Genomic DNA, 25,160 nt, shown 5'->3' with positions numbered 1-25,160 from the left:
AGCACTCACACTTCTTCACATTTGTCTTCAGACACATCCTGAACATTTAGGAACTAAAGAAAGTTTCAAACATCAACCAAAGACCTGAAATATAGAAAAACAACAACAGCCGCAGTCAGTGAACTCACCTCAGAGTCTCCAGTCGACAGTTTGGACTCTCCAGTCCAGCACACAGAAGCTTCACACCTGAATCCTGGAGGCCATCATTCCAACTCATGTCCAGCTCTGTCAGATGGGAGGGGTTGGACTTCAGAGCTGAGGCCACAACTTCACAGTGAGACTCTGAGAGTCGACACTCAGTCAGTCTGTGATGATAGAAAATATAAAATGTGTTATTATAAAAGCAGAAAATCTGCATTATAAACACAGACTGAATGTATATGAAGACAAAACAGAGTGAGGTCATAATCTGATGACTCTGCTCTTCACATCTGTGCTTCAGCTCCTCTTACTGTGTTTGACATGACACAACGATTGAGTCTCTCTCAGAGCTGCAGACTTTTAATGCGAATCTTTGTTTGGCTTTAATCTGCAGATGAAGGAGGAAGATGGTGTCACATTTAGGCTTCCATAATGTCCACAGCCTGTCACTGAGATCTGATCCAGAGTCAGAGTGAAGGCACACATTTGGACTGTTTCCTGTTTTGAATCTGAGTCCAGAACATTTTGAATGAGTTCAGCTCAGTGAAGAGTTCCAGCTGGAAAGATGATCTCTGTTTGCTACCTGCTGTCAGGTACGACTGTTCACGTCCACATGCAGGAAAAACCTGCTGACTGTTACCAAACGGAGCAGAAATCTCATCACTGGACAATAATGAGGAATGAACTCAGAGCTGCTGATATCAGATCTGATTTCAGGGGAACTAAACACAGAGATGATTGGCTCATTTTAGCTTTCTGAGCCATTATCTGCTGGTGTGTCGCTAGTTGGCAGAAAATGATTTGTATTCCTGTTCAGGGCTTCAGTGTTTATGAGTCCAGATCCAGGTAACAGCAAGTCAAAATGATGTTACCTGTCTGTGTCCAGCAGCAGCCTGTATTCACTTTGAATATTGTTATAACCTGACATGGATCAGTTTGTCTTTGAATGGTTTGTAAAGGTCACTGTTTCCATTGGACCTGAGTGACGTACAAAGACAGAGAGGGAGAGAAAGGAGAGAGAGGATGGAGACAGCAAAGAGAGAGCAAACACAAACAGGTGAGAGTGGACAGGTGACCAAGGTCAGCAACCAATCAGAGAGCTTCTGTTTGACCCACAGTCACTGATGATGACTGCACATAACCAAGCAGTGTGTTACTCTGATATCAAATATGGATCCTGCTCTTATAATAATGATCATCAGATGATATTATTGTGTTATTTTGTAGCTGAATACGATGTTTGTGTGATTATCAGTGAAAGAAGCAGTGAGGAGGATGGAGAGAGAGAGAGAGGACAGAGGGTGAAGTTAGAAACACTAAAAGGATTTTTCATGGATTTCATGGATGATTTGAGTGATTTCCAGCAGGACACTTAAACATGTCAGTGGACGTCCTAAAGAACATATTCACTGATATGAAACGTGTCATTGAACAGGATTAATATCAGTGGAAACATGGTGGAAACAGCTGTGACTGCATGGATGTGACACACTTCAAATCTGTTCTCCACTCTTGGATTTGGGATCCATGGAGCTGCTGCTGAGTCTGTACAATAAAGGAATGGTGTGGAAGGTTGCAGCGTACGGACACAAACACTTTGTGGTTACAATCTGATTTTATTTTCAACATTAAACTACTAACCTACACTGATCAATGATGTTAATGATCACATCTGGACTCACCGAGCCTTTCTGCAGTTCCTCACAGCTGGAATCAGTCTCTGTCGTCCCTGCCATGATGTTTTGTACTTCTGCAGGTCCAACTCATCCAGAACCTCCTCTGACATCTGCAGCATGAAGGCCAGAGCTGAGCACTGGATCTCAGAGAGTTCCTTCTCTGATCTGTTCTCTGACTTCAGGAACTCTTGGATCTCCTGATGTACTGAGAGGTGGTTCATCTCCATCAGACAGTGGAAGATGTTGATGCTTCTGTCAGGAGAGATTTCATCACTGTTCATCTTCTTCAGGTTGTTGATGACTCTCTGGATGGTTCCTGGACTGATCTCTGTCTGACCCAGCAGACCTACTAAGAGTCTCTGGTTGGACTCCAGACAGAGGCCATGAAGGAAGCGAACAAACAGGTCCAGGTGGCCATTTTTACTCTGGAGGGATTTCTCCATGACTTTAGTTAAAAAGACATCCAGTGATGTGAAGCTATAAGACTTGAACATGTTCTTAAACAAAGATCTGATTTTGTATTCTTCTCTGACATTCCCTAGAAAATCTTCTACCACCTCTTTCTTCCTGTTGGTGAGACTGTGGAACATGTAGACTGCAGCCAGAAACTCCTGAATGCTCAGATGAACAAAGCAGTAGACTGGTTTCTGAAAGATCACACACTCTCTTTTGAAGATCTCTGTACAAACTCCTGAGTACACCGAGGCCTCTGTCACATCCAGACCACACTGCTCCAGGTCTTCTTGGTAGAACATGATGTTTCCTTTCTCCAGATGTTCAAACGCCAGCCTCCCCAGCTTCAGAAGATCTTCCCTGTCAGCCTCCATCAGCTCCTGTGGACTCGTCTCACGTCCTTCATGGTACTTGTTCTTCTTCCTCTTTGTCTGAACCAGCAGGAAGTGTGAGTACATGTCAGTCAGGGTCTTGGGCAGCTCTCCTCTCTGCTCTGTAGTCAACATGTGCTCCAGAACTGTAGCAGTGATCCAGCAGAAGACTGGGATACTACACATGATGTGGAGGCTCCTGGATGCCTTCATGTGGGAGATTATTCTGCTGGACTCTTCATCACTGAATCTCCTCCTGAAGTACTCCTCCTTCTGGGCGTCAGTGAAGCCTCGTACTTCTGTTAGCCTGTCAACACATGTAGGAGGGATCTGATTGGCTGCTGCGGGTCGGGAAGTTATCCAGACGAGAGCTGAGGGAAGCAGATTCCCCTGGAGGAGGTTTGTCAGCAGCTGGCTGACTGATGACTTCTGTGTGACATCAGACAGCAGCTTCCTGTTGGTGAAATCCAATGAAAGTCTGCTTTCATCCAGGCCGTCAAAGATGAACAAAAGCTGAGAGACAGCCAGCTTCTCTGCTGTGACCTTCTGTAATGTTGGATGGAAAACATGGAGCAGCTCCAGAAGACTGTACTGCTCATCTCTGATCAGGTTCAGCTCCCTGAATGAAAGCAGAACCACCACACTGACATGTTGGTTCTCCAAGCCCTCTGCCCAGTCCAGAGTGAACTTCTGCACTGAGAAGGTTTTTCCAACACCAGCCACGCCGTTGGTCAGAACCACTCTGATGGGTCTCTGTTGGTCAGGTAAGGCTTTAAAGATGTCCTGGCACCTGATTGGAGCGTCACGGAGGGCGTCCATCTTGGAAGCTGTCTCCAGCTGCCTCACCTCATGTTGGGTATGAACCTCTTCACTCTGTCCCTCTGTGATGTAGAGCTCAGTGTAGATCCTGTTGAGGAGGGTTCTACTTCCTGTTTCATCACTTCCTTCAGTCACACGTTCACATCTCCTCCTCAGACTGATCTTATGTTCATCTAAAACCTCCTGCAGACCAACATCTGCTGAAAGAAAGAAAAACAATGAGACTAAAGAGAAAGAAAACTCTTCAATGTCTGAACAACACAAGAAGTCCAGTTTTCAGAAATGAGTCCATCAGCAGACAGATGTTCAGTCTTACTTTGTACACAGCTGCTCTGACTGGCTGTCTGCAGTCCAGCTCTGCTTCTGGATCTTTCTCCACACTGTGCAGAAGCTCTGATGGTGACACAGAAAAGTCACAGTGGAGATACTTCTGTCCACCTTTGATTAGACTCAATATAAAAAGGAAAACAAAGTTTGAACACAGTCATGTTTCCAGTTCACTGACTTACATTTATTCCATGGACACGCACTCTAACCTGAATCACAGCTACAACCCAACATTGTTGAGGCCTCATCTCCTCCTTTCCTGACTGTAGAGGTTAAATATGCAACAACCAACAAATAAAAGAATTTGGTTCATTTCAAAGAAATTCACACGGTGACCAAGTAAAGTAACCGTAGTAAAGGAGACAACATCCCGTTGATGGTGGGATTATTTGAAAGATTTGCTTTAGTCACGTCACCAAATGCAGTTGAACCACCCGTGGATCCATGTTTGACCATTCTACCACTCTGAGCTCTGCTTTTTAATTATTTTATTATTATCATCATTCATTTATTCATTCTTTGGAGGGGGGCTATTTCCTAATGCCGCCCTAATAAGCTGATGTTCAAGGGGAAATATAACAGAAACTCTTTCAGTGTTATTCATTAATAAATTAACAGATAAACTGTGAAGAAGAAAAAACTGAGATTTAAAGGAGAGAGTGAGAAACTTGATCATCCATCCTCATAATACATTTTTTTCAGTATCTGCTGTGACCATACTGCAGTAATAACTACAAGTCTACATTTCTGTGACTGTTGATCAATCACAGCAGGAATCTGAGCTCATCTCTGCACACAGAGCAGCTTCAGCTCTGGGATAAACTGCTCGCTTCACGTCCTTCTCAGCTCACAGACACTCATCCTGATATTTTCCTTTAACATTTGATGGTATAATTCATCTGAGTTTACACTTTATCTGCATGAATACAGAAAAACAGACCCAAACACCATAAACCATCAGTTTCACCATGTAGAATATATTGTTGTTTCCTTGCTTTTAATTCAGAGAAAAACTCTGATTTGGATTTTCTCTGTTCTCTTTGCCACAGCCCATCCCAGCAGCAGCTGAAGCAGCTGACTGTCACAACACTGAATAACACTTTAGGAGGAATTTCAGAGGTCAGTAAAGCTCCAGTTTCAACATCAGTTAATTAATCATAGTTCATCATAAATGTGAACCTGGCTGGCACACATGTTAATGTTAGCCATTTAAATATTAGCAGTTAGCTGAGGCCACAAGAAGAAGAGGCCCTAGAAGAACAATGGATGATAAGATTAGATTTTCAAGACTAGGCAGAGACGTGTTTTCCTTTACTGTCTCTTACAGAGGAGGGAGCAGATACCAGACGAGGTCATGGAGGTACGGGGAGGATTCGCAGCAGACAGCAAGACTGCCACGTCCATGCGAGAGAGCAATGGCTACGATAATCTCTGTTTTTGTCTCCCTATATAATGTTGTACAGCCCATGTGAGGGTTATCCTCTCTGTGAACCAGATGCTTGATTTCACACAGAGGTCCACCAACTGAATTTGATCAGTTATGGAACGATTTACCTCGACAGGCTCCTTCACTCGCTGCTTTTAAACCTCCTTTAAAACACACTTTTACTCCCTGACCTTTGACCCAGTGTGACATGTTGACTCACTACCTCAGACAGCTTAAAAATAGTCTTTTTGTTTTTTGGTGCTGCCTAAAAGAACCGTAAAATATCTGTCCTATATACAGTTATGTTCATATATTTTTGTACTACATCAGGAAACTCAAAAACATAGTTTGTAACATTTTAATCCTTATTTTTTAAACTGTTTTTGTCATTTTTCTTCTCCCATTGCATCAAAAATCATTATTTACACTGAATAAATGAGTCAGCAGCTCTCTTACATTGTTGCTGCAGGTTCATTACTGAAGTCTAGAGGTATTTCTTTGGACCAGTCACTCCTCACAGACACACAGCTGGATGCTGCAGATCCTGCTCCATCCTCTTCCTCCATCTTCTTGATGTCAGGGTGGAGTTAGTCTGAGAGGCAAACACACACACTCAGAGGTGCTGTTGTACTGGAAGCATCACACTGACGGGTTTCTAAAGTTCTCATTGGTCATTTCATGGAGTTTCTGTGGTAAACACTGTCCTGTGACGTATGTGTTATGGTGAGGGTCATGAGGGCTAACCAGCCCCACTCCTTACTCCTCATATTTCAGCCTGAAGCACAATAACAGCCTAAACCTAACCAGGAGGCTGTAACCTCAAAGGGACTTCATGGTTAGAAATAAAGGTTCAATGAAATGAAGCAGATCATAAAAACATGAGTTCCAACTTTAAAAGAAGCGTCCACACGATGACGGCACAGCAGAGGAGCATTTTCCAAGATGGCGAAATCCAAGATGGCGCCGCGTATGGATGCCCTGGTGCTTCAGTGCGTTACTTCTGTTTTGTTTTTGTGCATAACTTCTGTGTCTGGGCACTCCTCTGGATATTCTTACACCAGAGAAGAGCTTCTTAACCACAGGACTACAACACCTGTGGATTTACTTCCAATATTTGTCGCATCTGCGGCAGATTTACTGCTGACTCTGATCAGGAAAGTGCGACGCCGAAAGAGAGGAAAGCGAGCCGGCGCACTCGTGCGTCTGAGGAGACGCGGACTGCGAACTGCTCTTCCTGGGATCTTCCTTTCCAATGTACGCTCACTCAGGAATATGATAGATGAACTGGCCCTGATGAGAAGCATGAAAGGAGACTTTGCCTCCTCCTGTGTCTTATGTTTTACGGAGACGTGGCTCTGTGAGGACATCCCGGACTGCGCGCTGAAGCTGGAGGGCTTTCATCTGCTGCGCGCGGACCGGCAGGCCTCTCTCTCTGGTAAGACCAAAGGTGGAGGTCTCTGCTTCTACATTAACAGTGGCTGGTGCACAGATGTAACAGTGATTGCTCAGCACTGCTCTTCCTCTCTGGAATACCTTTTTATTCACTGTAAACCGTTTTATTCTCCGCAGGAGTTTGCTTCATTCATCCTGGCCGCTGTTTACATCCCGCCAGATGCGGATGCGCAGGCAGCTCAGTGCGCACTCGCGGAGCAGACACTGCACATGGAGCGGACATTCCCGGACTCTCTCATCATTGCTCTTGGGGACTTTAACAAAGCAAATCTGAGCCATGAGATTCCCAAATACAAGCAGTATATTAAATGCCCGACCAGAGAGGAGAGGACATTAGACCACTGTTACAGCACGATCAGCGGGGCCTATCGTGCGGTGCCCCGCGCTTCACTCGGACTTTCTGACCACGTCATGATCCACCTAATCCCCGCGTACAGACAGAGGCTGAAGCTCTCCAAACCTGTCGTGAGGACCAAAAAACTGTGGAGCAACGAGGCTGTGGAGGAGCTTAGCACGTGCTTGGAGTCTACAGACTGGGACACAATGAAGGCTGCTTCTAACAGCTTGGACGGGTTTACGGACACTGTCACCTCCTATATCCACTTCTGTGAGGACAGCATTGTGCCATCACACACCAGGGTGAGTTATAACAACGACAAACCCTGGTTTACTCCTAAACTCAAAAAGCTGTGGCTGGAAAAGAGAAAGGCGTTCAGAAGCGGAGACAGGGACTGCTACAGAGAGGCCAGGTACAGGTTCACTAAGGAAGTGGACATTGCAAAACATCAGCACTCTGAGAAGATGCAGCAGCAGATCTCAGAGAATGACTCGGCCTCTGTGTGGAAAGGTTTTAGGAATATCACCAACTACAAGCCTAAAACCCCCCACTCCACTGATGACTTGCTCTTAGCCAACACCCTTAACGACTTCTACTGCCGTTTTGACGAGCCATCAGGCAGCCTTCACACCTCCAACGGCCCCAACAATAGAGGCACTTTGGACACTCATTCCTCCACCTCTCCCCCCTCCATAGAGCCATCACCACCTTCAAACACTTCACCTACAACACCCCCCTCTTCACCCCACACAAAAGAGGATTTCACACCACCTCCTCCCACCACAACTCTTCATATTCATGAAGCAGGTGTGAGGAAGCAGTTTAAGAGTCTGAATGCTCGAAAAGCTCCCGGCCCAGACGGTGTGTCTCCTGCCACCCTCAGACACTGTGCAAACGAGCTGGCCCAGTGTTTTCTGGCATCTTCAACTCCTCACTGCAGGCATGTCATGTGCCTGCCTGCTTCAAGTCCTCTACCATAATCCCTGTCCCCAAGAAACCAAGGATCACTGGACTAAATGACTACAGACCTCTGACATCTGTGGTCATGAAGTCATTTGAGCGCCTGGTTCTCTCCTATCTCAAGACCCTCACGGCCCCCCTCCTGGACCCCCTGCAGTTTGCATATAGAGCCAACAGGTCTGTAGACGACGCCATCAACATGGCCCTACACTTCATCCTGCAGCATCTGGACTCCCCAGGAACCTACGCCAGGATCCTGTTTGTGGACTTCAGCTCTGCCTTCAACACCATCCTTCCAGACCATCTCCGAGACAAGCTTTCCCAGATGAATGTGCCTGATCCCATCTGCCGGTGGATCACTGACTTCCTGTCGGACAGGAAGCAGCATGTGAGGCTGGGAAAGAATGTCTCGGACTCCCGGACCATCAGCACCGGCTCCCCTCAGGGCTGTGTTCTTTCTCCTCTGCTCTTCTCCCTATACACCAACTGCTGCACCTCCACCCACCAGTCTGTCAAGCTAATCAAGTTTGCAGATGACACCACCGTTATTGGACTCATCTCGGACGGGGATGAGTCTGCCTACAGGAGGGAGGTTGAACGTCTGGTGTCCTGGTGCAGCCACAACAACCTGGTGCTGAATGCCCAGAAGACAGTGGAGATTATTGTGGACTTCAGGAAGCACACAGCTCCACTCCCCCCCATCATCCTGTCTGACACCCCCATCACCTCTGTGGACTCATTCCGCTTCCTGGGTACCACCATCACCCAGGACCTGAAGTGGGAGCCCACCATCACCTCCATCATTAAGAAAGCCCAGCAGAGGATGTACTTCCTGAGGCAATGAAGAAATTCAACCTGCCAACACAGACCATTACACAATTCTACACTGCAATCATCGAATTCATCCTCACCTCCTCCATCACTGTGTGGTACGCTGGAGCCACTGTCAGGGACAAACAGAGACTGCAGCGTGTTGTGCGCTCTGCTGAGAAGGTGATTGGCTGCAGACTCCCACCTCTGCAGGACCTGTACACCTCCAGGACACTGGGGCGTGCAGCTCGGATCACAGCTGACCCTTCTCACCCTGGACACAGTCTGTTTGACCTGCTCCCCTCAGGCAGGAGGCTCCGGTCCATTCGCACCAAAACCTCTCGCCATAAGAACAGTTTCTTCCCCTCTGCTGTCGGACACATGAACAATATCCGTATGACTGTTCCCACCACTAACACATGACCCTACGCTGTGTTCACTGCATCATTCCATGTTTGGCACTGATCACCACCTGCACTCATGTATATATCATGTATATATCTATCTACTTAGCACTTTTAATTCTTACTCTTATTTTTATTTTCATGTCTATTTAAACGTAATTTATAACAGTATGTTTGCACTGAAGCACCGCAGCAATTTCCTAATGTTGTAAACCTGCTCAACATTTGGCAATAAAACCCTTTCTGATTCTGATTCTGATTCTCTAACACACTGATTCAGTTCCACTGACACAAGGACACACACAGGAAGGCGAACACACACACAAGCCTTTATAAGAAACAACACAATCATCTGCGCTTGACTTGTCAATCCAAGTCCTTAGCCCATGAGCCCGCGGTATCAGACCACAGATATTCCCTTACTTTGAAAAAATAAAGCCAGTTTTCAGAACAGAACTCATGTTTATGCTACAGCCTGTTTACCAATATAATCAATATCAGATATCAGAGCAACAGAAACCTCGGTGATCAGGACGCTGGGACTGAGAACAGGAAGTGGCTCCAACGTCACAGTTTCATAACGTCACCCTGAACTCCACTCACAGTCGCCATTGTAGTTTTAAAGTCCTGTGATAAAGGCGGGGCTTTCTGTGAATCCGCACGCTCATTGGCTAATAGCTCGAGATTGACACATCGTTATCCAATGAGCGTGCGGGAACTTCCGACATAAAGTTGTTTCCTTTGAAAAACCAAAGTCTGATTATTTTTGCCTCCACTGACGGAGCCTGTTGTTCCCGCCACAGAGACACAGTAATGTCAGAGCGGTGTTAACACTCACCCTGCCTCAGCACAGCTCTCACTCTCCTCCTGCTCTCTCACACTAAACGGAGGCTCAGCTAAACTCACTTCCTCTCTACTTACAGGAAACCAGCGCTCAGAGGAGCCGACCGGCCTCACATTTCACCCACAGACACGAACAGCGTGGAATTATTTTATGTCATAAGAAGAAACATATTCATGTAAACACTCACCTGCCTCAGCTCCACCTTCCTCTTCCTGCTGCTCTGAACGGAGGCTCAATACTTTCACTTTCACTGCTGCTCCCTAAACACAGAGGATGCTGGGACTTGTAGTTTTTTCCTTCCGGTGCGGTCTTCCTCTTTGTTTGTTTGTGTTTGTGTTCAAGTTATTTCGATCAGGTAAACATCAACAGAACACGTGAAGCCACACAGAGTTTGTATGTCGAGGTGGGTAGGAGGGTTTGAGGGTTTGGGGAGGGGTCAGAGGGAAGAGGTCTCGCCAGTTGCAGGATCTCTAACATTAGAATCTAAAAATGTGTCTCATATAGGTGTTATTTTGGTACTTTACACGTCACACAGTTTCAACAACTCCTTATATGGTACAAGTTCCTCTTTTCTTTCTGGCTTCCTGTATTTATTAATATGCTTGTATATTTCTACACTAACTTCCTGTTTTTCAGTCTGGCTGAGCACTTAGTTTGTGAGTCAAAAGTGGCCTTGCTTTACAAACCTTCATTATTAAAGTACATAAAACTATATGATCAGAAAATAAGCACTAAGAATATATTAATTACATGACAGTTCTCCCGCTTTTCGTGTTTCCTAAGAAACACGACATAATTCCTGATTTATCCCATTAAGTTTACCTGCATATAAAAAGGCTAAAATATAACAAACGAGATTATGCTAAACAAAATGAAACCTTTCAATTGCCCAACCCTATCTGTCCCCTCAACGGGTTGTATGTTTTCAATTTTTCCTTATTATTCCATCATAATTACTTCTATCCACAACAAATAAATGAAGCTCTAAGACAGCACCTGTGAAATGTGAAATGTCCTAAATCTACTTCCTACACCCCCTTTTTTACCCAGAATCACAGTTTAAACCCACTTCTGACTTCCCTCAGTGCTCACTGTAAACTCCAAACACGTACAATTAGCTTTTCTGGTAAAAGGTCCTAGATTATTTTGTCAATCTTTGGAAAACATCCTCTATAGAGTTTCATCTTTAAAACTTAGTCCTGGTTTCTTCACCCGCTTTAACAGGTTGAGCATATCCGTCCTGAATACTGTGTTTGGGCAATTTACATAACATAGAAATCCTACAACTATTCCTAAAGTCCCTCTCATTACTCTTCATTACTTTTATGCTCACATTTAACCTGTGTCTAACGAGCTTTTAATCTCCTAAACAACACATTTTCTGGAACTATGGTTCTCTGTGCTCTGTGCTTCTTTTCGGGTTCCCCTTTCTCTGGTTGGTTCCGTTCGGTCTGGGGCTTCCAGGATTCTCGCCACCAATGTGGTCGCTGTGGTCCTGAAATCTTCTCCTGTAAAGGATCCTATTCTAAAAATCCTTCTATCCTTTATATTAACTTTACTTAATCTTTACTTAATCTTAATTTACTTGACCTCAATGTTCTTTATGTGTGTGAGCAACACTTTTAATTTTATTAAACACACCCAGGGTCAGATATACACCATCACCATATCAGCATAAAAACAGACAGAGACGTTCCTCTTTCTGTCACATTCTTCCATACATGGCAATTTGTTTCACCTTCCAGATGATTCCTGGGGACTTACAATTTCTTGACTCTTCTTCTGTCACTTGTTACTAGGCACCTCAAATGCAGTTAGAAGCTAAATGAATTCCAGGCCCTCGGCCTGGCCTATGTTTAAATCATTTGTGTTTGTAAGCGTGTATGCGGTTTAACCTTCTGCTGCTCCAAGTCACTTACACAATAGATCATCGGGACATCGCGCCAAACGAAGCTTAAGACCTTGAATAGACTGAGCATCAACTCTTTCATGAGCACAATATGCAATGTGTGTATACAATGATTATAGCTGCACCTTTAATAAAAGTTTTAGTCTAATGCCAGTAGCTTTAATAAACATTTTAATGCAATGTTAATGATGAAGGCTATATTGTAGCAGTAAAGTATTTTCTTTATTCCCACATTCCCTCTCTTGACCTTTCAAAAAGAAAGGTCACCACACTTCATGTTGTGTCACTCCTCGGCCCATTCGGCCGCTTCTAAGTCCATCAATGGCATCATGGCCACCAGAACCACCGTTCCAGGGTCCACTGCCCTCGTTATTACCTTTTCCAGCAGTCCTCTGGGACAAGGAATGAGACAACAACCGCAGGTGACCAGTATCGCTAAAAAGTGGCAGTAGAAAACATTGCAGACATGAAAAACCCCTTCCATTTCCCAAACACTGAGGTCCTCCAGCTGTCCAGCGGATTGTCAATTCCCGAGTGCTCATGCATGGTTTTAGACAGAGTTTTCAGCCCCTCCAGAGCTCGGGTTACTGAGCCATCTGGAGCAGTGTTGTTGGGGATAAAGGTACAACACACTGCTCCAAACATGGCACCACACGCCCCCTTTCTTTCACGCCAACAACATGTCTAGGGCCATTCGATTTTGCACTCCCATCAGTGAGGTCGAAGCCAACTGTTCTGTGAACCCCTCCATGGCATCTCTGGTCAGGTTAGAGAGTCTCGGCACATTATAATGGACGTAGTTTATGCGATCAACATTCTTATTTGGAGTTATCCATATGAACATATGTTCAAATCCTGAAGGTAGTTGGTCCACTAGTTTATACTCATCTGGAACTCCCCTGGGCACTCCTATTGAGTCAGTCCAGGTAGGCGAGTTCATTCTAGGGTCATAAGCATGTATCCCCTGTGTCCCTCTCTTTGCCAAAATGTGTCTCTTACGTCTAGCCACCAATGTGCGTGTGTTGCGTTGTGGTATGGCTTTTACTTTGTTCCCGATTAGCATGAGTGGAGCGCCGAGTCGCACCACTGTGCACGTCTCTTCACTTCCCATATGGGCACGAACCAAAAGGGTGTTACGTCCACAATAATAATAGAGCCCACTTCTTGCCCATGTTCCAATTAAAGTGTTCGTTTGGCTTACATTGTTTGTGGTTCTCCCTGTGACTGTGACAGAGCACCAACTTGGGTCAATCTCTCCCAACTTGTACTTTACCGTATCCGTTGAGAATTTAAAGCATGTGTAGTTGTTTTGTTTGGGCATGAATGGTCCTACTTGTGTTTGCTTGTGAATTAGAGGAAATGAGCTGGACAAGATAGTCCAGTTGCCAGTGCTCACCGCTTCGCTAGTCATCCGCAACATGCAGTCATAGCCCCACTTGTCCTCTGGATACAGTGGTGCGGGCTCCGTGAACAAACGTGGTCTAGCTGAAGCACAGGCAACACAATCAGATACATGTTGTTCTTTAGCATTTTGAGCCACCCAGTCCAGCCAGAGGTTACTGTCACTGAAGCCGGTGACACGCTCAATCAGGTCCTCAGTCCTAGTGTAATCCACCATCAGGACTGGTCTCCCGTTTGCTTCCTGCTCCTCTTAATGTAATGGTACATTTTATTTATATATATGCTTTCGTTACTTTGCTGCTCTTTTAATAATTTACTGTTTTAAAGGGAAAAAACCTTGGTCACTTGGACAAGTCTTTGTAATTATTTTCGTCTATCAAATTTAATTGACTTCTACAGTGGCCTGCTTTTGTTAATAGTAACATGAGTAACATCCAACATTTTTTCCCCTTTAGCATCTGGTATTTCCCCCTACTATATAATGTACTACCATAATCTACATCCAGTCAATAAAACAGAATTTTTCAAAGCAAACATCAGCAACCCAAAATCAGCAGCCCCAGAATTAAGTCTTGCGCTCCTCCTGCTCATGGCAAAAGCAAAGCAAAGCAAAGCAAAGCATCCCCTTTCTCTTGCCAGCGTGGTGAATTGTTTGTCAGCATTTATTCATCCTACTCTTGGTCCAGTCTTTATCTCAGTGTCCAGTCAGTCCAACCTTTAGTCCACATTGTCAGTCCAGTCACAGTCCAGTCACACGCATTCACACCAGATATTGCTGATAGTGGAGACTCCTGCGCAAATAATCAGATTCTCCACCCTCAGCAACGTGAGCTCATTCATTTGTTTTATTTTGTTTTGTTTTTTTGTTTTTTAGGGAAAGAGTTCTTTATGCTCTTGGACTGGATTGACTCGCTGCAATCATTTTAGACAGGGACTTACAACCTGATCAGGTCCCCACAGGTCAGCTTTTCCTCAGCCAGTTGTAATCTGGAAAAGCTCACCTTATATTTGTTCTCCCGAAAATTTTTACAGCGCTGTTAATTCAATCTTTCAGGCCTGCTTAGAACAAAACTGAGAAAAAGAGAGCTGATTATTAGCTCATCAGAGCACAAAACATCATCACCTGACAGGTTTTCTCTAAGTGCACTGTTACCATTTTAAAGGGCCTAGTTCTAACCATGTCCATGTTTAATAAAACTCCCTCTATTAAGATAAGAAAACAACCCAAACCTGACTGTCAGAATCAACCCATCACTAAAACAATAACCCCAAAAATCTCAATCACAGAAACGTTTTGCCTCAAGTTCTTCAGCGTCCTGACAGTCTGAGGTCAACTGACATAGTCTCACCTGCTCAATACACAGAAAATCTTGTTAAAAGCTGCACAGTTTTGCAGACCATTGATATTCTCATTAAGCCCTTTCTAAAGACGTTATAACCATCTATCATCACTAAATTCTAAATTTCTTTTCCAAATCTGGACGACTGCACTTAGTCACAGACCTGACCACTTTATTTAATTATCCTGTCTGTTACCAAGCCTTTCTTCTCACACAGTCACAGTGTGTGTTTCAGTGCAAGCTTCACTCATCCAGTCAGACAGGAAACACAAGTTCTTCTTTTTCTTTTCCTGTCCTCAGTCATTCAACTCATTTGCATACTGAGTCATATCTCAAGAAGTTGCCGTGACAAGACAAATGCATATTTAAACATCACCACATTATTGAATTATTTTTATTTCTTTCTACAGTAATCACTTGTTTTGATCAATCTGTACAGGAGCACTTCAAATTCACTATTCTAAAAACTACTTTAAGCTTTAATCACTTTTTCCTTTTCACAAAAATCACTCTATTGTCATTGAACGTCCCTGAGTTATTCCTCTGCTTCAGGGTTTAAGTGTGTTACATTCACACTATTTTAACACTGATGAAAGATAACAAGCTGATTTTCATTGCATGTGTGTTATTAGTCAGGTTTAATCGATGTCTGTGCAGTGGAGCTGCAGATCCACCAGGGCAGGTTCTCAAAGCTGCCTTTCCTACACATTTCTCTGCTATAACTGGATCATTTTTAACTACTTTGCTATGAGTCCAATGATCTTTGTATCACTTTTTCATCACACTAAGTGACTTGGACAAGATGATAAACAGACTCAAATGCTGAAGATGTTGTCTAATCTTCATGAGCTCTCTTGTATTTGTAAGTGTTTGTAAGGTTAATACATTTTCTGCTTGTGTGTTATTTTGTGTATGTTTATTTTTGCTGTGTTTCAGACTCCTTCACAATTTTCCCACTTAAGCAGTCAGTTTTCTTTTCCCCAGGTTTGCTAACCCAAATTTAGATTTCCCACATTAAATAACAGCGTTCCTCTGTGTTCTCACCTACTGCTCTCACTCCTTTGTCCTCTCCCACTTCAACAGTCCAATAACAGGAAGTTCTCTTTCAGCTTTGTCCTGCATTCTCCACTGTCTCTCTTTAACTGCCGTGTTATTGCTCTTTGGAACTGCATTCCTCGTCTTCAGTTAGGAGTGAGAGCTCGCTTGTCAGGTTTAGTGACACATGACGCTGTAAACAATTCAGCCAGAAACTTGGCCTGAACGTTTCCAGTGATGTTAAACTATAACTTTCTTCCGACTGCTGCATGTGGAAAATTGATCCAGGTCTGCTTTTCACCTAAAAGTGACAAAACTAAGACATTTTCATTATTATCATCACTGCTTAAACAACACACTTCTCTCTCTCTGGCCAGAAACTCCAATTTATGTCATGTATTCACATTCATGAGTGTGAGCGTGTCTTTGTTGCGTGTATGTTGTGTATTCATATTAATATTGAGTGTAAGCTGGTCTTCGTTGCCTCGATGTGTTTTTATAATCAGGTTTAATTCATGTATCCACTACAGAAGGCCTAAATACCGTGGCTATACATTTATAGCCCATAATTCTTCGGGTTTCGGCAGCTATATTCTCCTGGAATACCTCGTGACACAGGGTATTGCTGTAACAATGAGAGGGAGTCGTGTCGTTCTAATGTATGACAAATCCTATGATCAGAGATGGATGGACTCATTTAGCTCTCTGCCCATGCGTTTGGCCAAAACACCTTCTGCCTTGGGATTCGAGGACCTTGAAAAAGGCTTCTTTCCACACACATTTAACACAAGGGCTGACGAATTCTATGTAGGTCCTTATCCTGCCCCGTCTTTTTACGGGTATGAAAAAACGTCTGAATTTGAAAAGGAGAAATTGATGGCGTGGTACAAGCCTGCCTGCGAGAAACCATTTGATTTACAGGCTGAAATGCGTAAGAACTGCATTAATGATGTCGAAGTGTTGAGAATGGCTTGTAAAATATACCGCGAGACCTTGATGGAGTGCACGCAGATTGATCCATTTTCACACGCCACCCTGGCATCATACTGCATGGGGATTTTCAAAACCTTGTTTCTTCCAAAAGACACCCTGGCACTGACTCATCACGGTGCGTATGTTGATCAGAATAAGACATTTTCAGACGTGTGAATGCTCTAAGAATTCATTATGGTCTTAATGTCGTGGTCATGTGGGGGTGTGATTGGTCATCATTAAAGTCGACTGATCAGTCAGTCAAGGACTTTATGCACAAATACAAAAAGCCTGAGCCTCTGGACCATAGAGACGCGTTGTTTGGGGGGAGGACTAATGCGATGAAACTGTACCACAAGGTTGATGATGGTGGAGATGAAAAGATCAGATACTATGATTTTACAAGTCTTTACCCCACTGTTCAGTGCACGAAACATTATCCAATAGGTCACCCTCAGATCATATCCAATAATTTTGACAGAGTTGAAAATTATTTCGGGTTTGTTAAGTGCACTGTGCTTCCTCCAAGGGGTCTATTTCATCCTGTTCTGCCCTACAAGTGCCACAATAAGCTGATGTTTCCTCTCTGCAGAACGTGTGCTGAAGAGCAGCGCCAGCACAGTGATTGTGTGCATGCTGAGAGTGAGAGGCAACTGTCAGGTACTTGGGTTTCCTTTGAGCTTGAAAAGGCTATTGAAAAAGGGTATCAGATTGTCTGCATCGCTGAAGTTTGTCACTTCCCTAATAAGACTGACACACTGTTTAAGCCGTATGTCAAAACATTCTTGAAATTCAAGCAGCAGGCATCTGGATACCCGAAAAATGTCAAAACAGCTGAGGAGCAGCAGAAGTTTGTTCAAGACTATTATGAGAGAGAAGGCATCAGACTTGACCCTGCTAAGATTTGTGTAAACAAAGCAATCAGAAGTTGTAATAAACTGCTTCTGAACTCTCTCTGGGGGTGATTCTGCATGCGAACAAATATGCCATCTTGCGAGCTGATTACAGACCCTGCCAGATTCACACAGCTGATGTTCAGTGACCATTATGACTGACGCCAGTTTTGTTTCATCTCTGATGATGTTGCAATGGTTCAGTGGTGTCACGCTGATGGTAGAGGGTCGCGGGTGAAGGATGTGAATGTCTTTGTCGGTGCTATGACTACGGCCTATGCGAGGCTCACTCTGTATGACTTGTTAGACAAGCTGCAGGAACGCATTCTTTACTGCGACACAGATTCAGTTATCTTCACCTCTCATCCCGGGCAGTGGGTACCCCCTTTAGGACCATACCTCGGTGAGCTGACTGATGAGCTCAATGATGGCGGGTCTGGAGAGGATGATCACATTACTGAGTTTGTCTCTGGAGGTCCAAAATGCTATGCTTATTACACAAAACAGGGCAAGACTCAGGTTAAGTGTAAAGGTTCAATGATGTTAATTCTAAAGTTGTTACCCACGAATCGTTGAAAGGCTTAGTCAAGGCATTTGTGGCCAACAGGGATGCGCGTTTAGTTGCAGAGTCTGACACCATCAAACGCAATAAGAAGAGGTTTCATCTCAGGAATGAAACAGTTGTAAAAAAAGTTCAGGTGGTCTATAACAAGAGAAGGGTGCTGCCTGACTATACAACACTCCCTTATGGATACTGATCAGGATCAAGCCTTTGATGGGAGGCTCCAGCACCCTTTAGTTTAGTTATTAGCAGGCCGAGTAATTGTGGAAAGACTTTCTTTGTCAAAAGCATCATTGAAAAAGCATCTACTATTATTTCAACCAAAATTGACAATATTGTTTACATCTACTCCTGCTGGCAGCCTTTATACAATCAACTTCTTCAGATAAGAAAAATCACCTTTGTGAATGGTATACCGGAGTCTCTGAGTGACGATGTCCTTTTACCTCCGGATAAGAACAACTTGCTCATTATCGACGATGTGATGAATACTGCGTCTGACAGCATAGAAGTTCAAAATGTGTTCACACAATACGTTCATCATAGGAACTTGAGCTGCATGTGTTTAGTTCAGAATTTGTTTATGCAACAATTTTGTTGAACACTAATTATTTAATTCTGTTTAACAACCCGAGAGATAAATATCAAATTTCAGCTTTAGGTGGACAGATGTTTCCAGGTAATACAAAATACTTCTTAGAAGCTTTTAATGATGCCACATCCACCCCATACGGGTATCTTCTAATCGATTATAAATCTAAGACGCCTGACTATTTAAGACTCAGAACCAATTTGTTGTCAGATCGTCAAGTTGTTTATATCCCCAAAAAACAGCTAAAGCGGTAAAAAGGATGTCGTATTCACGGATGCAGAGAAACATTGCACTGTTGGAGTTGTTGTATAAATCCCCACCCAGCGTACGGAGGAATATTATTTGTAATGCGAGCAGGGATTTTATTAATGCTCTGTGTGAGATATCGCTCAATGTTTTGAAAGGTGTTATCCCGCTGACTGATAAACAGTACAGACAGCTAAAAAAGAAAAAAAGTAATCAGACTGGTTGCAGACAAAAAGGTCAAAATTTTGAAAAGAGAAGATCCATCAACCAATCTGGAGGATTTTTGCTACCGTTATTAGGGGCTGCCATACCCTTCATCACCAGTCTTATAGCAAATAGGTGAAATGGAGCACACACAGAAAATGTTTTTGGTCCCGCAGCATCAGTTGGACATGTTAAACCATCAGCAGCAACAACATACAGGCTCCGTCAGACATGTAGAGCAAAACGAGCGAGACAAAGCTATGGTTGAAGTGCTGCAGCTGCAGATTTGGATGTGTATGAGAGGCTAAAAAGTATTCTGCCATTCTTCAGAGATACCGTTCACTTGTGAAACAAGGCATGAGTGAAAAAAATGTGCTAACACTATCTTTGCCTTCTGAAACCGGTCAGGATGCATCTGACCGCCAAAGCAATGTTGGTGGCGACAGACAAAAAGACATGTTTGGGATGAGATTTTGTCCTATATGGCAAAAAGGAGCAGAAAAAATGCAGAGCTTATTTTAACAGCGCTCACTCGTGCGTCTGGAGTTTCTTGGAATGATAGGGGTGAGATTATTATTGACAACCAGAGAATCAGAGGTTCGCATCTCTATGATTTGATCCAAAGTGCAACAGCAACACGTAGAGCAACAGATGTTTCATGGCCTGCAGGGTGGTCGACATTTTTAAAAACACTCGCCCGCTTAAATGTTCCTCTGTCTGCTTTTCCTAATGCTGAGGTGAGGAGGACTATTAGCCAATATAAAGGCGACACTGGCGACCCGAGTGTTGAAACAAATGGTTTGCACAAGAAGCGGTCACTGAGCGATCAAAGCTTATTTACCACACATAAAAAATCAAGGCAGAGTAGAAGCGGGTGGGTCGATTTTTAATGAATTTTAAAATTATGTTTGTTTTTCTTATTCTTGAAAAAAAGATCATTTAGCCTCGCATTTGTTTCCCTTTTTATACACTACTACTTATGTGTTTTTTTTCTTATTTATGTCTATATTGTTTTGTTAAACAGATGACAGTTTTCCCCTTTTTACTACTTTTTGAACTCTACGCTGATGTTTAAAGATTGTATTATTACTAAATAATGTTTTTAACAATGAGGTGAAAATAAATATCAGATGAAACGATATTCTCTTCTGTTATCTTTTATTATTTGTTACTTGAATCAGTATCCGCACTGCACACAATCAAAGTTATTTTCAAAACATGCAGAAACAGGTCTTATTTTGTTAACAAAATGACAAACCATTGCATCGTTACAAACAAGGTTATCACTGTACATATTAATTAGTCTTGAATAAGACGCTCCTTTTTGGACATGATATAGAAAAAACACACAGTGTTGTCCGCAGGTTACCGAAAAGTCATTCTGAACCTGTCTCCCAGAATACAATATCCGAGCGGTGTTTTATAAAAGAAAAAGTTTTATCTCGGGTGAAAACCTATCAGGTGAGTTACCGAAGCTGTCAAAAAAGTGCCCTTGCTTGTCTTTTGTGATATTGAACGCCAACCAGTGCTTCCCAGGTAAGTCTGATGGATCTGTATTCACAATGCCCATGCATGGATATCTGATGGGCTTTGTTGGCAGCTGGTCACATGCTAAGATGCCTAGAAGATGAGCCCTGTTACTAATCCTTTTAACAATGCTGGTTAGTTCTATTGTATTCATTTTGAATCTTTAGTAGTCGTCCAGCAGCACTTGTCTCATATTAGATATTTGGATGACTGAATCAAATACAGAGTAACACACCAGGTTCATTGTTCGGGGTAGCGGATTTCTGAAACGGGTTTCCAGCCTCACGCTCCCTGTTTTAACTAACGATACATTCCCTGAATGTCCTTCATCAGCTTCCAGATAGAAACAGAATAATGTGCAGCCAAAGTCCTCACGTGTTATGGCCAATGGTCTATCCTTTAAATGTCTTCCAGTGGTTTGTATCAGCTGATAAAATTCTCTGGTGTAGTGTTTTCTCTGAAAATCTGGCTGGAATTGTTTGGCCGGACACGACTGTCCATCAGCGTATAAACACATGAATTCTATATCACAGTTTTAAAATTAAATGGATTACGTGTAAAAGAACCAGGATAAGCTTCGTTATCCACGAAGGCGATGATGACAAATTTAGGCAACCTGCCCATAAATAAATTAGTTGATATTCTTGCCCCAGCAGGTGTGGAGAAGGTCTTTAAAGAAACTCTGTCTACAGCATATTTTGCATTTGCATGATGCAGCGCCTTGCCGTGTGCCAGCCTGACACTTGGTGAGACACTGATTCTTTTCACAAATAAGCTGGCAGAGACGATTTTAACTTGATACACGGTGTTAGCTCCAGTCCATCCATTCGCTTCCGCTTATCCTTTTCAGGGTCGTGGGGAGCGCTGGAGCCTATCCCAGCTGTCATAGGGCAAAAGGCGGGGTATGCCCCGGACAGGTCGCAAGGCCAACACACAGGGACAGACAACCATTCACTCGCACATTCACACCTAGTGGCAATTTGGATTATCCAATTAACCTATCCCCACAAGCTGCATGTCTTTTGATGGTGGGAGGAAGCCGGAGTACCCGTAGAGAGAACCCACGCAAACACAGGGAGAACATGCAAACTCCACACAGAAAGACCCCGGCCTGATGGTGGAATTGAACTCAGGACCTTCTTGCTGTGCAGCAACAGTGCTAACCACCGTGCCATTAGCTCCAGTCATGAGAGCAAATTCGTCTTTAGAGCGCACAAATTTCAGCGACAGATCGATTCCATTAAGTAATAATTTTTCTTGAAAAAACAGGTCTGCGTGTACTGGAGCAATCAATTCAACAATACTGCTATTCGCTGTATAAGTACCTCTGGTCACCAGACCCTGGCTCTCCCCTTCTATACATGTATCATTCATGTGCGAGGCTGTGTCTGTACAGAATAAAGCGCTGCTGAACTGTGTGTCTAAAGTCTCCTTATTATAATTGATAAGACATTCTATTATGCCTCTGTATGGATACGTGTTGGATGATTGGATCATCAAGCGATCCCCCAAATTTACATCTACCTGACTAAATAAGGTGCAACCTGGATAATTAACAAGTCCCACGTTTGCATCCCTGCCTAAGTTTGTGCCGTCAGCATCTGTGATTCTTACTCGTGTGTAGATATAGGAATCGTTTAGATCCAGGTAATCCTCTCCGGACGATGAGATTTAAACTCGATTGGACCTCCGTCTGTGATTGCAGAAACTGGCGGAATTTCAATAAAGGTCGTTTTCTCTATGGACGTTTGTCTGTATGGGACAGTAAAAAGATCGAGCTCTGTTTTTAGACATTCTCTGATTGGTTGTGTAACAGAGCCATTTAGAAGATGTCACATGCTGTAGTTTTTGAACGACTGGTTCTGGGTCTTTTCACTCCGCGTGGTTGTCTCCGTTTGGTGGCTTTCCTGGCAGGTTTTGTCGTTTTACGCTTTGTAGGCGGCGGTGTATCACGCATGCGTGCAGTGGGAGGGGTCTTAGAAGGTTTGGGTGTATACACATACAAGCCGTTGCCATCCTGCTTAGTAGATGTTGGCTTGGTTATGTTGGATATCACATCAGACACTATGCCTGATGCTGCTGTTTTTAGGTGGGGTTTGACTATGCTGACTCCTTTTTTAAACAACGGTACAGCAATTCTAAACAGGCTGCTGAACAAACCTCCCAGACCTGCGCCACATTGCGTGCTGGTCCCAATATAACCATTCAATTCGCCACCAGCCTGATTTAAATAATATCTTACAGATTTTGCTTCATCTGTGTTGTAGACAGACATCCTTATTTTTTAAAAATGGTGTCTTATGGGTCGGAAGTGGAGCTTGACAAACACCTTCCCGTATAAAAAGGGTATGTGTTGATTTTGGTCGTCTTTCAAATCAATTTCTATGTCATGGATTAAGGATTTCGAAACCGGTGTGTAGTGTGGGCTGTCAAATTGAAGAATGGCTCCCCGACGGTCATCGTCTGTTATATTTATTGCTCTTAATAGCCGCATGGGCGTCACCCACAAGCTGGTAATCAACGATATCTACATAAATAAAAATGTTCTATTTTCCGCCGTATACGTCTGCAGGATGTGGTGCGTATGTGTTTTTATAATGAAGTACAAACGGGTCTTCTGATTTGAATCCTAAGATTCCTGCCAGTCTCCCTCTAAATGTGAGAACTGTGCCCCTAGGGCCCATAACACTAACATAGTTACTAACTTCACTGTATTGTGTTTTAATGTCGGTGTTATGTTTTAATGTTTTATTATCTGCGCCACAGATGCATAATGCCCCACAGACAGCTCAATCACGGTTATGGACAATGCTCCATCTTTGACTGGATCATAAATTTCCACTCACGAATCTGATTGTGGAAAAGACAACCATAGTCTTGGGTATTGAAATTCTATAACACCGACCTCATACGGTTCATTTAAAACAATAGGTTTTGCTAGCTTTGTTCTAAAATTAGATTTCTTATTGCCTGGATAAACATGTGCTGAAGCATTCGAGAAGAGGCTCACATAAAAGCCTGCGTTGTTGTTGTTCGTTTTATCCATTCCTTCCTTCCTTCCTTCCTTCCTTCCTTCCTTCCTTCCTCAGTCTTTGTCTAGTGCAGAATGAAAGTATGCAGAGCTGCGGCGTCTCTGTTAATCACAATTCAACGATGTCTTTTTCAGGGATCCATGAATTCAAATGAGAAGGCCAACCGAGCCATTTGACCAGCGCTAACTTTTTTTGGTCCTCTTTTTTTCTGCCAAGTATTTTCTCTATTTTAAACCTTTTGTTTTTGTCAGTAGTCACCTGCTGTATCTCAGGTTCATAAAATACACCTTTCACTGCAGCTCCTGTGAGATCCTCTAGTTTGTATACGGGAGGGTCTCTTCCTAAACGCTCCTTTATGGTAAAGTACTCGTCTGTGTAGGTCTGATGGTAACCCTTTCAGAATATGCCTCGTAGTTTAGATATTCTCTCTGTATCGCCCACATTAAATTTAAAAGTCACCGGTTTTTGGGGTTTCATTTTGTACAGGGTGTTAAAGACTGCATTCTCATTATCTTTGCACACCTCGGTGGGGTCATTTTGATAGAGCTGTGATAAGACAGGTTATAGGACTGTACAAGATCTTGGATCACATTAACATATCTTGGCGAGTTAACTGATGTTAAGTATTTCCACATTTTCCCCTTTAAGGTGCGGTTAAAACGCTCTACCACAAATGATTTCATTTCACTAAAGGTTGAAAAATGTGTGATGGTATGCTGCTCCATTAGTTTTTTAAAATGTTTATTATAAAATTCCTTCCCTAAATCTGTTTGGAGTTTTTCAGGCACACGGCCCTCTCTCAGAATATCACCAAAAGCCTCAGCAACAGCCTGTCCTGTCTTGGTTTCAAGGCACCTAACCCATGCATACTTAGAAAACACATCTATGCATGTCAATAAGTACCTAACATTATCATTATCCGCAGAATATTCACGCATGTCAACCAAATCAGCTTGAAACTGTTTGTCAATCCCGTTAACCAAAACTCTATTTCTGTATCCTTGCATTTCTGTGTCCTCTATCCTTGCAGGTTTATGAAGAGTATATGTGTCATCTCCTTTTAAAAACGCTCCACGTCAGATAATGACGGCTTTAAGCCTGTTGCCTCACTGACAGCGATACGGAGCTTCTTTACACTTCCTAAACCCCCTGGGTGTGCAGGGTTGTGATATATTTTTCTCAGCGTGTTTTCCATAATCACTTTGACCAAACACAAACACAAATGACCAGAAAAAAGTGTTAGCATACGTTTTTATTTCATTTTCTGTGTAGTGCACAGTAAGGTTTTTATAACAGATGTGCATTAAATCTTGTGTCTCCCAGACCAGTAGTTTCCAATCAGTGCTGATTTAACTCCGCGGGTGTGATGATTGGTATTTAGCAGGTATCCGACATTCTCATCAGTGGTGCAAACAATGTGCGGCACT

The 25,160-nt window shown here is 43.3% G+C and overlaps 3 protein-coding genes across 3 annotated transcripts in view; all 3 read right to left on the bottom strand.

Moving 5' to 3' along the window:
• LOC145425170 (ribonuclease inhibitor-like) overlaps positions 1-25,160 on the bottom strand; it is a 291,209-nt gene that overhangs the window by 171,400 nt on the left and 94,649 nt on the right. The window lies entirely within an intron of this gene.
• LOC145425144 (NACHT, LRR and PYD domains-containing protein 12-like) overlaps positions 1-25,160 on the bottom strand; it is a 596,587-nt gene that overhangs the window by 501,604 nt on the left and 69,823 nt on the right. The window contains exon 8 of the mRNA XM_080298036.1: positions 129-305. Within this exon, the coding sequence (XP_080154162.1) occupies positions 129-305 (177 nt within the window). The remainder of the gene's footprint in view (positions 1-128; positions 306-25,160) is intronic.
• Positions 1,102-3,962, bottom strand: LOC145426146 (protein NLRC3-like). The gene is made up of 3 exons (XM_080299679.1): positions 3,777-3,962; positions 2,351-3,660; positions 1,102-1,119 (listed from the first exon to the last, which is right to left on the bottom strand). The coding sequence occupies exons 2-3, from the start codon at positions 3,458-3,460 to the stop codon at positions 1,102-1,104; spliced, it is 1,128 nt and encodes a 375-aa protein (XP_080155805.1). The 5' UTR covers positions 3,461-3,660; positions 3,777-3,962.

Source organism: Astatotilapia calliptera, chromosome 3, assembly GCF_964374335.1.
Source record: "Astatotilapia calliptera chromosome 3, fAstCal68.1, whole genome shotgun sequence".
Lineage (NCBI taxonomy): Eukaryota > Metazoa > Chordata > Actinopteri > Cichliformes > Cichlidae > Astatotilapia > Astatotilapia calliptera.
Note: the sequence above shows the minus strand (reverse complement) of the source record. Positions and strands in the feature narration are given on the sequence as shown.

Bases quoted from the DNA above. Each gene is read 5' to 3' on its own strand.
- LOC145426146 (XM_080299679.1), bottom strand. From the start codon at position 3,460: ATGGACGCCCTCCGTGACGCTCCAATCAGGTGCCAGGACATCTTTAAA.